A 13,481-nucleotide genomic window follows, 5' to 3' on the forward strand; every position below is an offset into this window, starting at 1 on the left:
TTTATAAAAATAAAAAAAATATTTTTTTTATTCTTGACTTTGTTGTTCCATTTGTTGCATTTGTTGCATTTGTTGTTCTTGAGCTATTTGTTGTTGAAGTTGTTCTTGTAATACAATACTTTCACCAGTTGCATCTTCCAATTCGAAACTTTCTGCCGTCATTGACAAATACATAGGACATAAAAGTTTTACAGGAACAAAGTTTGCGTCAACTAATGTCAACGTTATACTTGCCAAAGTGTTTGAGTTCACTAAGGTTGAAAATTCTGCATTCGAATGAACAATAGGCAAACCAGCAGAGAAAGTATTGTTTATACGCATAAGTATCTTTTGGTCATAATAGTTTCTGTCGACATTCGAATAACACTTTGAACCTAAGTTTGAAACAATATATAAAATAGGTGTACTTAAAGTCAATGGAATAGACATTCCTTGTATGACACCTTTTCCTGTTATAGGAAACTGTTGGTAGTAAAAACCAGAAATAAGTTTTGTATTATAGCTCATATTGTTTATAGTAAACTCAGTCGGACATCCAAACATAATGAAACCTGCTCTAGTTGCAGCACATGTTACACCGTACTTAAAGTATTAAATAAGTCAACAAAACCTGTTGGTGGTATATCTGAGTAAGTATCTTCAAAGGAGTATTTTTTACCATTCACAACAATAAAGTCTTCTGGTGTCAAAAGAGCAAAACAGGCTTTAGTCGTCATTGTGTTTAAGGTTAGTTTACAATATCGTCCTTGAGGACTTTGTAAGTTTGTTGTTATAGAATTATATGACTCAGGGTTTTTTAGTCGTAATAGTATAAACCATTATGTCTTCTGCCATTTATATATATTTAAAAGTTTTTCTGAAAGTGGAGAAGAACTTCATCTAAACTTTCACATGGCGTTTCTTGAAGTTCTCTGTCTAAGAAGTTCAAATATTTTGTAAAGACATAGAACTTTCCTTTGTCTACACGAACAAACAAAACAGGGTCTTTCATATCGTTCAAAAGTGTGTAAAGTCCTTTACATGAAATAAAGTCTATATTATTTTTCTTCAAACATCTTTCAAGAAGTTTTGACATTTTTACTTAGCAAATAAATTTTAATGAAATGTTGTGGTCGTCAAATATTTTTATGACGTCTGGGAAACTATACTTTAAGTTCAACGTTTCACCTCCTTTCATAACGTATATCTTGTCAATGACATTATATGAAACACCACAGCAACTAATGTCGGGTTCTATTTCTTTGATGTTTATATCGTCTGCCTCTGTCAAAAGTTTCAATAGTTCTTTCAAAACTTCATGAGGTGCAATGACATATGAGTTCACTTTTACAGGGTTGTGTTCGACCAAGTTTAACATTATACTTAAAGCTTGACAAATCTTCTCCTGAGTTTGAAGTTTGTCTTTCAGTTGTTGGTAGTCGTTTCGAATATCTGCAACAGAACTTAAGTCTCTGCTAACTTCAGGATATGTTGGTTGTTCTTTTACAGGAACAATTGTTATACCATCTTCGTCTTCGTATGGTTTCCCCACTTCAACATCTCTGTCTTTGACATTGACAACAACACTTTGACTGTTTGTTTGAGTTGGTGAATTTAACTTCACATCTGCCACCGCCATTAAACCTTTTGAAACACTCACGCTTCTATTTTTCGGAAATGACATTTTACTTAGAATAAAAAGATGGACGTATTCGAGTATCTCTTCGAATTGAAGCAGAACAAAGTTTACACACACAAACAATACAAATACATTGACAGAATAGTTCTTTATACAAACAATGGTAAATGTTATAGAATAGCAGTCTTTGCTGAACCAAAATATTTTCATAAAGCAAAGAAAGTTGGTATAACTGAAATGGTGAAAGTTCTTGAAGCAGACAAAAATATAACCAAAACTTACAGATATTTCTAAAGGTAAGTTTATCTTACAATATTATGTCAAAACTGGCGTACTGTCAATATTTGACGGAGAGAAGTCAGTTCAAGAACAACTTACTGACCTGCTGCCAAAATCTGCTCGATGGAAGCTGTCGTTATGCCAATCTGAGGAGCCCCAGCAGGTTTCATCGAACGAATCTTCAAAAGAGCATCTTCCGTGAAAAGTGCTATTGGTTTTGTAAACTTCTTTGCTCTCAATTCATCTGGACCGTCTCTGTCACCAGTATATTGTATTTGTACAGTACCAACAGTTGAAATACCACCCATAAAGTCTTCTGAGTCAGCAAATGGAATGCCAAGCCAAAAGTTTGAACGGTCTCCATTTGTATATTGAGTTTTTTGACCTCCTGTATGAGTCCATACTTTCACATATGGCATAATAGAACTTTGCATTTCAGGGTTAATGGTTGTTGTGAAGTTGTTGTTAAAGTTCATAGCATCTAATGTCAAGTTGTATGACCTCATATCCTCAACTGTAGAATATTCTTCTCTTGGATAATATTTGCCATCTATGTTTATATGATATTTAATACCGGGGTTGTAGAAACAAGAATAGTCATTTATAGTTCGTCTGAACAGTACAAACATAGTAGTCTTTGCGATCGTTGTCATTGCAGTTTGTTAAAGCAATATCTGTTCTTGCACTGGGTCAGCACTTTGGTTTCCAACTTCACCTGCAAAGTCTTTGACAGATATTTGGTGTATAGGGAACATAAGTGGAACTGCAATATATTTGGCAGCTAAAGCATTTGAAATATCTGGGTCCAACATATAGACCGCAAGTCTGCTTTCTATTCTCTTGCATTCAAATTTTTCGCATGTGAACTTAACTGGGTCCCAAGCATCTCCAGCAGCATTGAAATAATAGTTTACTTCAGTGTGAGGTTTGAGAACCAAAGTCTAAGTCAACCTTGCCTTGCAAAATTCGGCGAATGACGTTTTATTTGTTCCCATTACGTCTGTAAGAGTGAATGGGTCTGTGTTGGTGGCAATGACTAAGTTATTTTTCTTGGAGTAAGTTCAATAAAATTTTTCCTGCCCAGTTTGGCAAGTATCTTAAAAACCTGAAGATGAGGAAAGATGACAAAGGAACTCTAAGTTTCAGTTTACTTTGGTTACTGCTGCTGCAGTTTGTCCAGAAAGGTTAACATAAACTCCTGGAACGTTAGGGTCAAGTCTTCTTATTTTCTCAATAGTTGCATACTGGTCTGTTTGTTCTCTAGCTTGTGGTTTGTACTGAGTTTCTCAAAGCGAACCATTCATAGTTTGCCCATGTTACTGTTTGAAACAGTCAGAGTTAGAATATATCTTATATCCATGAAAACTTCTGGAGCATATTGGTATCCGACATAGAAATTCCATTGCAACCTTTCTTGTCAGACAACTTGCAGAAGGTTTTATTTCAATGTCTTGTTCCACGTATAAGAATGAGTTGTCAATAGAAATAATATGAAACCTGTCGCAAGCAATATCTACTGTTGTTGAAGAACCTTCTCCAAACTCACCTACGTTTCCATAAGAAACAGCAGTTGTATATTCGTAAGTTCCAGAACTATTTCTGACCTTCTAATGGCATTGTCGCATTCGTTATACCATTCGGAAACATTTCCGTTCATGGCATCCAAAACTGTTGCGTTATATTCTGAGGCGCGTACATTTCATATGGGTAAAAAATTAGAATAGTTGGATTTATATTATCATAATAGAACCCACTCGTACCAAGCTTTACTTTCTTCCTGACTGAGTTTTTAACTCTTCTTTTTTCCTTCATTGCCACTACTTTCACTAGATGAAGTTACTTCTTCACTATTTTCACTTTGTTCTACTCTTCTTCTTTGGTGTCGCTTTTGGTAACTTGCCTCTGCTTCAAGTTGTTGCATCTTTGCCTCATGTTCACCTAGTATGTTGTAAATTTCCCATGTCCTTTTTGCCTTTGGGCTCTGGTCGCCCATCTCAGGTAACCTATATCCTAGAAAGATTTTGTCAAGTTTGTATTTGAGTCTTCGCGTATTGTTTGCATGACTCTTTCCTGAGTTTCCGGTTCAAGCTCTTCAAATATAGCTTGTCCATATGGAATAAGCTCGTTTCCAAATATATGTTTTTGTAGCCATTCTGGTTTTCTTTCCATGTTACCAATAATATCTTTTGTGAATGGGAAAGCTTTTACCCAATGTTTCAGTCTTGCGTCATTTATTTCTGTAGTTGGTTTTATTTTGTCAAGGAACATGTTTTTCAATACTAACATTTCATTTGGTACTGTCCATTTGAGTTTTCTTAAATATTCATCCTTCTCGGTTCATTGTCTGCAAAGTAAGTTTTTATGACATTTGCAAACTTTCGTTTGCAAGGTCATGTACAATAGGTTCTCTTCCTTCTATCTCCCTAACTTTCTTTCTAAACTCTTCACCAAATATACCATCTCTATGGGTCTGTGTAGTTCTTTGAGATAAATGTTCTAGAACGTCAGGTGTTATATTTCCATCAGCCATGTTCATTTCATACTGTCCAAAATATCTGCATGTTTCATATCTTTCAATGGCATTAAAGCCGCGCTGAAAATACCAGCTATATCTGGTTCACCATTCACTTCCATTGCGTCTACAACTTCTTGGAATTGAGGTTGTAAGTTTATGAACCACCTATCCGGATTAGCTTTATGACCCATCTCATTGTAGTTCCATAGTCTGCAGAAACAAAAGTAGGTTTGTTTCCATATTGGTTAGGTTCTGAATGAACTTTAAACAATGTTTCATTTCTATATGTTTTGTTGAAATTTAACCTTTTATTTTCACCGAGTTCAGCCAAAGATTGAACGTTATATGGTCGTAAGTAAAAAGGATTGTTGTATTTGCGTACATTTTCTTTCAGTACTTCCATTCTATGCTGAATATTTTCATCTGATGTTGGAGTCTTTTGTATGTCGGCGAACATTTTTCGATATTCTTCTACTATGTCAGCCGAATTTTTCTTAGACTCTTGGAAAGATTCCATATTCTCCGCATACTCTTGTTGAGGGTCAAGATTTTTCGGCTGTTCCAAATCTTCATCTAGTTCTGTGAAGTTAGTTTCCAAAGGAGGACTTGTTTGTTTCCTTCAGGCTCTTCTAGCTGTTGTTGCTGAACTATTTCTTCCATGTCTGGTTGTATCTGAACTTCTTCCTGTGGAGTTTCTTGTACCTCATCTGCTGGCATTTCATATATTCCGAGACCGTTTTAACAAGTTCCCTATTAAGCCATCCGCATTCATAACCCTTTCTTCTTTCGTTCCGTCTCTATTTTTTACGCGTTTCATGAAGATAGTTGAATTATCATTTATCTCGACACCAAATATCTTGGAGTAAATTCAGTCATGGCATTTGGATGATATGCTATTAAATCATATCCTTAGCGAGCTTGTATTTTCCAGGTTTGAAATTATATCCCATTTGGTGCTGAACCATAAAGCTAAATAGGTTCGGGTCAGTATTTCCTTCCTTGAACTTTCTAATAGCTTCTTTATATCTGTCACTAAAGTCAAGAGTACTGGGTAACCATAATTTTCCTTAAGCATTTTTAAGAATTCTTGGTTTCCTTGTTCTCTACTTCTTTTATGTCCTTGCTCTGTTTGTGGTTGTGGTGCTGGATTTTAACTGTTGGTTGTGGTGCAGTGTTTGAACTGTTGGTTGTGGTGCAGTGTTTTGAACTGTTGGTTGTTGTGTTGGTTGTTGTGTTGGTTTGTGTGCATGCCTGTGTCTGTGTCCATGTGACGATGTAAATGTTTTAGGTAGTCCTGGTGCAGGTGCTTCTCTTGGAGGGTTTGGTGGTATATAAGTTCCACCAGCTGGCACATATGTTCCATCTGCAGCATAATGTCCTACCGACTTTTCGTCTTAAGAAAGCATTTACTAGGTCTGTTTTGGTCTGTTGTAACTCTTTTTCTTGACTTTCCACAACAGTTGCTCTAACGGCGTCATAGGCACTTTGAACTGCCTGTCTCGTTGCTGCATCTGTTATTTTCGTCATATTTTGTGCTACTTCTCTTAACTCGTTGTCGAAACCTTCAGACTTCAGTTTCTTTCCAGATGAGAAGTCGTTCACTAGTTTCACCTTACTATGAAGAGCTTCGAAGGCGTTCTTAAAGTCAGCATTCATTAAAGCTTCATTTGAACTGTCTTCATCCGCTTGTATTTTGTCCTTATTGACCCTATAAGTTGGGCTGCTTTTGGCGTTGGCTTGGGCATCTAACCAGTCATTATTAGCTTTTATATATTCTGCGCTTTTCATTGCCTTTTGCATGGCTGCGTCGTTATTTTTACTTTCTTGTGCTAAGTTTTCATACTGTACGGTTTGGTTTTGCAACTGTAAAAGTTTTTCTGCCTTTACATTTGCTTCAACTTCTTTTTATACTCATCGCTATCCATATATGTCTTCAGGGCTTTTTGTTTTATTTCTTCATCTTTCAGTACTTTATATGAGTAGTATGTTTTTCAAATTTATTACATCTTGTTCCATTTTTGCTACTTCTGCTGCTTTTTCTGACACTTTTTTCGCATATTCCTCTGTACTTAGTTCTTTCAGTTGTTCTTCTTTCTTTCTTTTCTCTACGTTTAACTCATTGAGTTTCTTGTGGTGTCTGTCATATTCTAGTTTCTTTCGTTTTCACTTATTTGTTCTGTATGTCTATGTTTGACTTTTTGACATCTTTATTTGATTTTTGAGTGAACTCAAATTCATTTGACTTTGAGGGTATAAAGCTTTCCGTCTGCAGCTCCACCATAGCCTGCCATTTTCGCTAAAAGTGCCGCTCTTAAACCTCCACTCTGTGCACCAATAACTCGGTTTAAAAGCATAGGGTTGCTGACATTTGTTGCAACATAGTGGGGTCATTCAGCATTTGTTGTTGCAACTGTTGTTGTGGTGTTAGTTTTACTATTGGATGTTTCAATGCTCTCTTCCTCTTATGTATATTCTTACGTAGCTTACGTGGCATTTTAAGTGAAGTAAAAAACGGTTTTTGACAGATGTTTATATGACACTATTTGTTCAGCACAAAAAACTACTCGGTCAACGTGTTGTCAGTTTTGTAAAATAACCGTCCTATCTCCGTGCCTATGACGAAGAAATCATGACAAATTCAAGAGGGTAGAAAAGAGGTGAGAAAACAGGTGAGATCTCACCTCTTCACCTAAATTATATTTTTGGGTCCTTTACACTCATTACGAAGAAGAAGTCTTGACAAAACATTTACGATGAAATCATGAAAATTCAAGAGGGTGAGAAAACAGGTGAAAAAACGGGTGAGATCTCACCTCTTCACCTAAACATTATTTTTGGGTCCTTTACACTCATTACGATGAAGTCTTGACAAAACATTTACGTTCATGTTTGACAAAACATTTACGAAGAAGTCTTGACAAAACATTTACGAAGAAGTCTTGACAAAACATGTACGTTCATGTTTGACAAAACATGAAAACATATATAATTTGTGAAAAGTGACACATTATATATAATGTTTTCGACCCAGAAGACTAACAATTTTCCGAATAAAAAACTTCATTTATAATAATCATCTTCAGGGCTAGAAGGCACGAAGTGCCTGGAGGCCCCACTACCTTTTTTTTTTTTTTTTTTTTTTTTTATTGTTGAAAACGTTGATAGATAGTGTTAAAAATAAAGATTTTAAAAATTCAAAATAAAAGGTCAATAAAAAATTTATTTCTGTTTTTCTATTTCGCTTGCAAAGAATTTTGCAGCTTCAGCATAGTTCATCTCGGAAGCACCTACTATATTCACTTTGATCCTTGATTCCATTCCATAATTGTCAAGTCTTGCGTTTAACCTTACTTTCAAATTTCTGAAGAAAAGTGGCATGGTGAACTTCATCGTTTCCTCATCTTTCACATCGGCGAGTTCGTCATGTAGTTCGTTGACTTTTTTACCGAAAATCAAGTCTCCGACCTGGTCATTACCTATAACACTTGCGTACAAAGATCCAGAGAAATCAGATATCTTCGTATTGAACATCCAGCGCCATCTTGGAGTTTTTGGTTGCTGGCATTTCTCACAGAAGTATGTTCCATCTTCATTAGGCGTCAAACCTTTGTTTTTACAGTCTTCATTTGGACAAGCAGCATAACAGAACTTTTTGTTAGAACTAAGCTCTGCAAGAGTAACATATGCCATGAAATAGTCACCCTTTTCATTCTGTCCTAATCCTTGCTCATCAATTGCAGAAAGATGCAAAGTTTGAGAATTTCCGCCCATTCCTACATCGCCATTAGATAAGGACTTCATTTCTCCTAGTGTAAATTGTCCTGTTTGATTCCACCAGGCTCTAATTGCATTAGTTTCAGGAATTGCCGGTTCAACTTGAAGATTTCCGTCAAACATGGTCAAAGACTTACCTCTGAACGGGGAAATTCTACATGGTCCAGCAGCAAGTACGTAATTTGGCTCTTCTGGGAGTTTATTCGCTAAATATCCGAAAAATGTTAATTCTATCTTTGAATTTGTATCATCTGCTATTTCCAATCTTCTCTTTAGCATCGTATTACCTTTCTTTGAAGTAAAAGTTACGGCTTGGTCGCTTGTTGTGACCCATCCGATTATATCTACTGTAGTATTGTCTGGTCTTTCAGCCAACTGGTCTAATTTGACGAAATTAAAGGATAGTGTCGAAATAGATCCATCATCTTGGTCATCTTCTATAGATGTTGCATCATCAAATGAAATTTCGTAATCGTTGCCTGTATTGTTGTATTCCTTGTTCGCAACCTTTACGCGGCCTCCTGACACCTTGTAGACATTGTTCAGCTTCAATTTAGGCTGCCACCTGTCAACATTTTCGTTGAAAAAAGTGCCACGAATTGAGGTTCCGCTATCGTCTTTCATTGTAATGTTCATTAATTTTCCTTCGCCGTTTCTATATGTCCTAGGATCTGATATTGAGACGATTCTGACTCGAATCATCCATCCTGGATGAGTATATTGACAAAGTGCAGATATTGGGATGATTATACGGTTCTGAGACTGCCTGATAGCATGTTGTTGAGGTAATTGGCGTTGTTGCTGGTATTGGTATTGGTTTTGGTGCTGATTCTGATTTTGTTGCTGATATGATTGCTGATGGTACTGATTTTGGTTCGGTTGTTGGTACTGTGGGGGTGGAGGAGGCTGCTGGTACTGAGGAGGAGGCGGTGGCTGTTGATATGAAGGAGGTTGCGGAGGAGGAGCGTATGAAGGCGGTGGAGGTGGTGGAACATACGCTGGTGGTGGTGGAGCATGTGATAGATTGTCATTTGGCTGATTCTGTGGAGGTGGAGCACCTGAAAATTGATTTGAACTTGCTGCTGAAGAGCTTTCATCAACTTTTATGGACTGTGGACGTCCAAGAATAGAGTTACAGTCATTGCTAACGACTTCTGTGTCTAAAATGACAATTGATTGACGATATCCATTATTAACGACGTATTTTTTGAGTTTAATTAGAGAAAATTTCTTTAATTCGCCACTATTGTAGAGATCACGCTTTTGTGTTGCCAAAATTCCTGAATAATAATGAACTTTATCATTTAATGCGAGTTTTAACTGTCCACTATGAGTAACTTTGCACTCAATGACTTGAACAATCTGATCGCATGGCTTAACAGAGTTGTTAACGATGCCAATAAGGCAATCCTCTGTTACACTCATTTATAAAAATTGAGATAACCAAAAAATTCAATATTCCTCGGGAATTTCCTCACTTGAGAAAAATTTCTTCCACTCAGAAAAATGAAGTCAAATTCATATTTGAAAAATTACCTTGTAATAAGCTAAAGGAATAATCTATTAAACGATTAAAAATAGCAAAATTACAATAATTTTATTAGTTGTTTCATGAATTCATGACATATATTCCTAAATATATCTTGATTACAAGAAAATAATATGTTCCGTATAGTTGGAATTGTCTATTTTCATATATAATTTTTAAAATTTTTTCATATAACATTGTTCCTACTTTTAAATCTGTGGTTTTTATCAGAACGGTTTTTCATTTGAAATTTCAATATTTAAATAAAGAATTAGAAAAAAAAATTACATAACAAAACAATATTTATGAGCAAAAAAACAGATAATATAACCATATATTCATTTTTTCATCATATCCATTGTAGCAATCCTAAATGATTGGCAAGAATACTGGAAACTATTTGGATAATCTTGATGAGTGCAGAAAACTTCAATCATTTTAAGTAAATAGCAACTATAAGTATACTGGTACATATAAAGAATGGATTCAAGGGCGTCAATGACATTATCAGCAGAAATAAAAGTACAAATCTGAAGTCCTTGAGCTTTTCTCTCTTTATTGATAATTGTGCCAATAATGTTAAGAACCTTTGTCATGTGGAAGCCTATATCAATCGGATTCGTTTCAAAAGTGATATCAACAAGAATTTTTTGAATTTGTTCTAATTCTGGTTGAACGGCTTCTGAAAATGTATGATCTCTATCAAAAACTAGTTTACAATCAGTACTTTTTGGGTCTCCGAAAAATCTCGGATAAATCGTATCAAAAGATGTTCTGTAGACTGCAAAGTATATGATTGGGAAGAAATCCATGTTTAAACCTGTCTGTGAAAGGATATTTTCAGTAATACTCGTAATATTTTCTAATAATTTAATTTCGCTTTCATCATTGAATTTATAGTACTTTGAGATGTAAGCGCATAGTCTTTGTGACTCATCATTGTTGGGGTACCAACACGTATCCTGATCACTGACGCTATTTAATGATTCAACGATGGCTGCGATATCTTTTGCATCTGATTGGGGAACTGCTGGTAATTTTGTTGAAATTATGTGTGTCTTCATGGATCTGATCTTATTTCGTGTGATTGATGTAGAATCTGCGATAATTCTGCCGATTGGGACGTTTAATAAACTAATTTTTGGAATAATTTTGATTTCCGTGCCACAATTAAGATATGTAGTACATATTCCTATAATCTCTGTTAGCATTTCGATTCTATTTTCTATTGCTCTTGCAAAATCTTTATTGAAAGTACGTTCAAGTTCATTTAACTGCTTGCACATGAATATTCTATCAGGAGGTAAAGGTATATTTGGAGTTTCTGAAATTTTAATTTGTTTACCTACCAACTTTTGGCATGGGCGAATTAATTTTTTGGCATATTCCTTCATTTGAACAAATAGCTTACGTATTGTGGCTTGATTAAGTCTAAAAAAGTTATCGGTAAAATATTCTCTCAACTCTGGTACCAAAGTGTCGATATCAGGAGTTGGAAACATTAAAAAATAATGATATGACAGATTAACCTCTTGCAGAAAAAGAGTCTTTAGAACACTAAATCACATATGTCAAGCAATCAGAGTTTGAAAATAAGGTATTACTTTTAATATAACTCAAGTTTTTCATTATTTTTCAATGTAATTGATGAATTATACTTCTTATCTGATACTCTTTCATAGAGATAGATGCATTGCTTAAGTTACATATGATAAATCCTATTTTTTCTTCAAAATTATCTGGTTCCATTCATTTTAAACCTCTATAATATAATTCGCAAAAATACAATTTATTAGATGTTTTAAAGCATGTTTTCGCAATAAAATACGCTGGCATAATTCAATGAAAATTAAGGTTATTTTATACCCTATTTTATCTTCACAAAATTGAGAGGGCAAAATTTTGCATCCGATAACATTCAAAATATTACAGGATGTAAAGGAATGACTCCATTAAAGTTCAGAACTCCTTGTATCGCATTCTAAAGTAAAGTGATGAGCCTTACCGAATGGAAAATACAAGAATACTTGATTTTATATTTCCAATAATAATTTCAACTTATCTAACATACGAAATCTGATTTGCAACTTTATAACAAGCTTGCAATGTGACATATAGCTCGATATCAAGACAATTAACTTTACTGCTATATTTACTGTAACTTTAAGGCTCACTAAGAAACAATGTATGATAATGTGATAGAGATAGATGATTACCTATAGGTAAACTCTCAAATCAAGTGAAATTGATTATATGAATAAGTAAAATTTGCTTTAAATATCATTGATAAGAGAATTACAGCTCATATGAGATTACTCCATCATGTATTATGATTGATAAAAGTTCATTAGAAATATATTTTGAGAAAAAAAAATAAATAAAATATAAGTTAAAAATATTATAATATTTATTCAGCACTTAAATAGAGATTTTTGAGAGTAATCGCATAAAGAGATCCTTCTTCATCCCAATTTGCCTTAGATTTGAGGACATTTCCTGATGCACTGCAAGAAATAGTATCATTTTCCCTATCAATAGTGATCTTGCATGCAACTGGTCCACCAAGTGTTCCGTATTTTGTAAATCTGATATCTGTTGGAAGACAAAGGCCATAATTGCCCCATTGTTCAGGAACTGTGACAGTTACCAATGGTTTGGTCATGACTGTTGTAAATAAATCATGTAATTCGTAAGATGGCTGTTGATCTGTGAAAAAGAATCGAATTTCGGATCCAAAATCGACTTTAAGACGGTTAAAAACGCGATTATCAGCAATAGAACTTGTTGAAGCCAATGCCATCTTAACATTCTTCCACCAATAAAGTGGATAATACTTTAATTTAAATAAGAAGCCAAAACTGTTGAGTTTTTCAGTAATTTGGTTTGTGGTATCAATGAAGAACTGTTCGGATGCGAAGAAATGTGTAATATATGCTTGATTGTACTCATTTCCGAAGAAAATAACTGCACGCTGAGAAATTGCGACCGTTGCAGCAAGTCTGAGTAAATTGCTACCAAGAGGAAGCTCCAAAGCGATTCTTGAATCGCGGCTAATTGATAATCTCTTTGCCCAAGTTGGAAGAGCGGCGCAGAGCTGTTCTTGAGTCAATTTAACAGTTGGATTATGTCCAAAAATGTATCTGTAGTCACCTCCTTCTTTGTATTTAAATGCTTGAAGAGAATTGATATCTGAAAACACTGGAATATCATTTTTGTTAAATGTTGCCAGGACTTTTGATATTTCTGATTGAGGGACAATGATGGCTGCACAGTTAACTTCTTCCGCAGTCTTCATAAACTCTTCTTCTGTTTGATATCCAGGACCAGAAGCAAGAACTGGGGTGTTGCAGTATAAGCATGCGAGGTATAATACAAATGTCGTTCTGTTTAATGATGAATAGATGCCTAAAGGATTAGAACTGTTGAAATTTGATAAAAATGGCTGAATTTCATTGATTTCGTTGAAAATTTGTTCATAAGATGTGTATTTGAGAGTCTTTTTATGATTTATTTCGGCAATGAATGGCAATGACTTCTCAAATTGCCAATTATTTTTGAAAATTTCCTCAAAAGTTGAATGATTTTCTTCTTCTGCAAGCTGAGGATCAGCACGTGAATATTTGTTCTCAGGATCGACTGTAGAGTACTGATATCCACGTGGAGTTTGAGAATATCCGGCGAACATATTTTTTAGAACAAAAAAATTATCAAAGGGGGAAATCTCCCCATTTTTGACAATGATTTGACAAATCATCCAAATAATAATA

At 34.9% G+C, this 13,481-nt stretch overlaps 4 protein-coding genes and 2 pseudogenes across 6 annotated transcripts; all 6 read right to left on the bottom strand.

Moving 5' to 3' along the window:
• Positions 1-27: 27 nt before the first annotated feature.
• TVAGG3_0247900 lies at positions 28-834 on the bottom strand (annotated as a pseudogene). The gene has a single exon. A coding segment is annotated over exon 1 (807 nt).
• Positions 835-1,081: 247 nt separating this feature from the next.
• TVAGG3_0247910 (protein of unknown function, DUF4106 family) lies at positions 1,082-1,618 on the bottom strand (the record flags this gene model as incomplete). Its single annotated transcript, XM_051227937.1, has 1 exon — positions 1,082-1,618. One exon carries the CDS (start codon positions 1,616-1,618, stop codon positions 1,082-1,084), a length of 537 nt encoding a protein of 178 aa, XP_051112923.1.
• A 2,132-nt stretch (positions 1,619-3,750) lies between these two features.
• Positions 3,751-6,906, bottom strand: TVAGG3_0247920 (annotated as a pseudogene). Its single transcript has one exon. A coding segment is annotated over exon 1 (3,156 nt).
• Positions 6,907-7,580: 674 nt separating this feature from the next.
• Positions 7,581-9,739, bottom strand: TVAGG3_0247930 (DNA recombination; the record flags this gene model as incomplete). The annotated part of the gene is made up of 1 exon (XM_001311987.1): positions 7,632-9,611. One exon carries the CDS (start codon positions 9,609-9,611, stop codon positions 7,632-7,634), a length of 1,980 nt encoding a protein of 659 aa, XP_001311988.1.
• A 183-nt stretch (positions 9,740-9,922) lies between these two features.
• Positions 9,923-11,403, bottom strand: TVAGG3_0247940 (uncharacterized protein; the record flags this gene model as incomplete). The annotated part of the gene is made up of 1 exon (XM_001311986.1): positions 10,053-11,216. The coding sequence occupies one exon, from the start codon at positions 11,214-11,216 to the stop codon at positions 10,053-10,055; it is 1,164 nt and encodes a 387-aa protein (XP_001311987.1).
• Positions 11,404-12,096: 693 nt separating this feature from the next.
• On the bottom strand, positions 12,097-13,446 carry TVAGG3_0247950 (uncharacterized protein; the record flags this gene model as incomplete). Its single annotated transcript, XM_001311985.1, has 1 exon — positions 12,122-13,399. The coding sequence occupies one exon, from the start codon at positions 13,397-13,399 to the stop codon at positions 12,122-12,124; it is 1,278 nt and encodes a 425-aa protein (XP_001311986.1).
• Between the last annotated feature and the right edge of the window lie 35 nt (positions 13,447-13,481).

This window comes from Trichomonas vaginalis, chromosome IV (genome assembly GCF_026262505.1).
Source record: "Trichomonas vaginalis G3 chromosome IV, whole genome shotgun sequence".
NCBI classification, from domain to species: Eukaryota; Parabasalia; order Trichomonadida; family Trichomonadidae; genus Trichomonas; species Trichomonas vaginalis.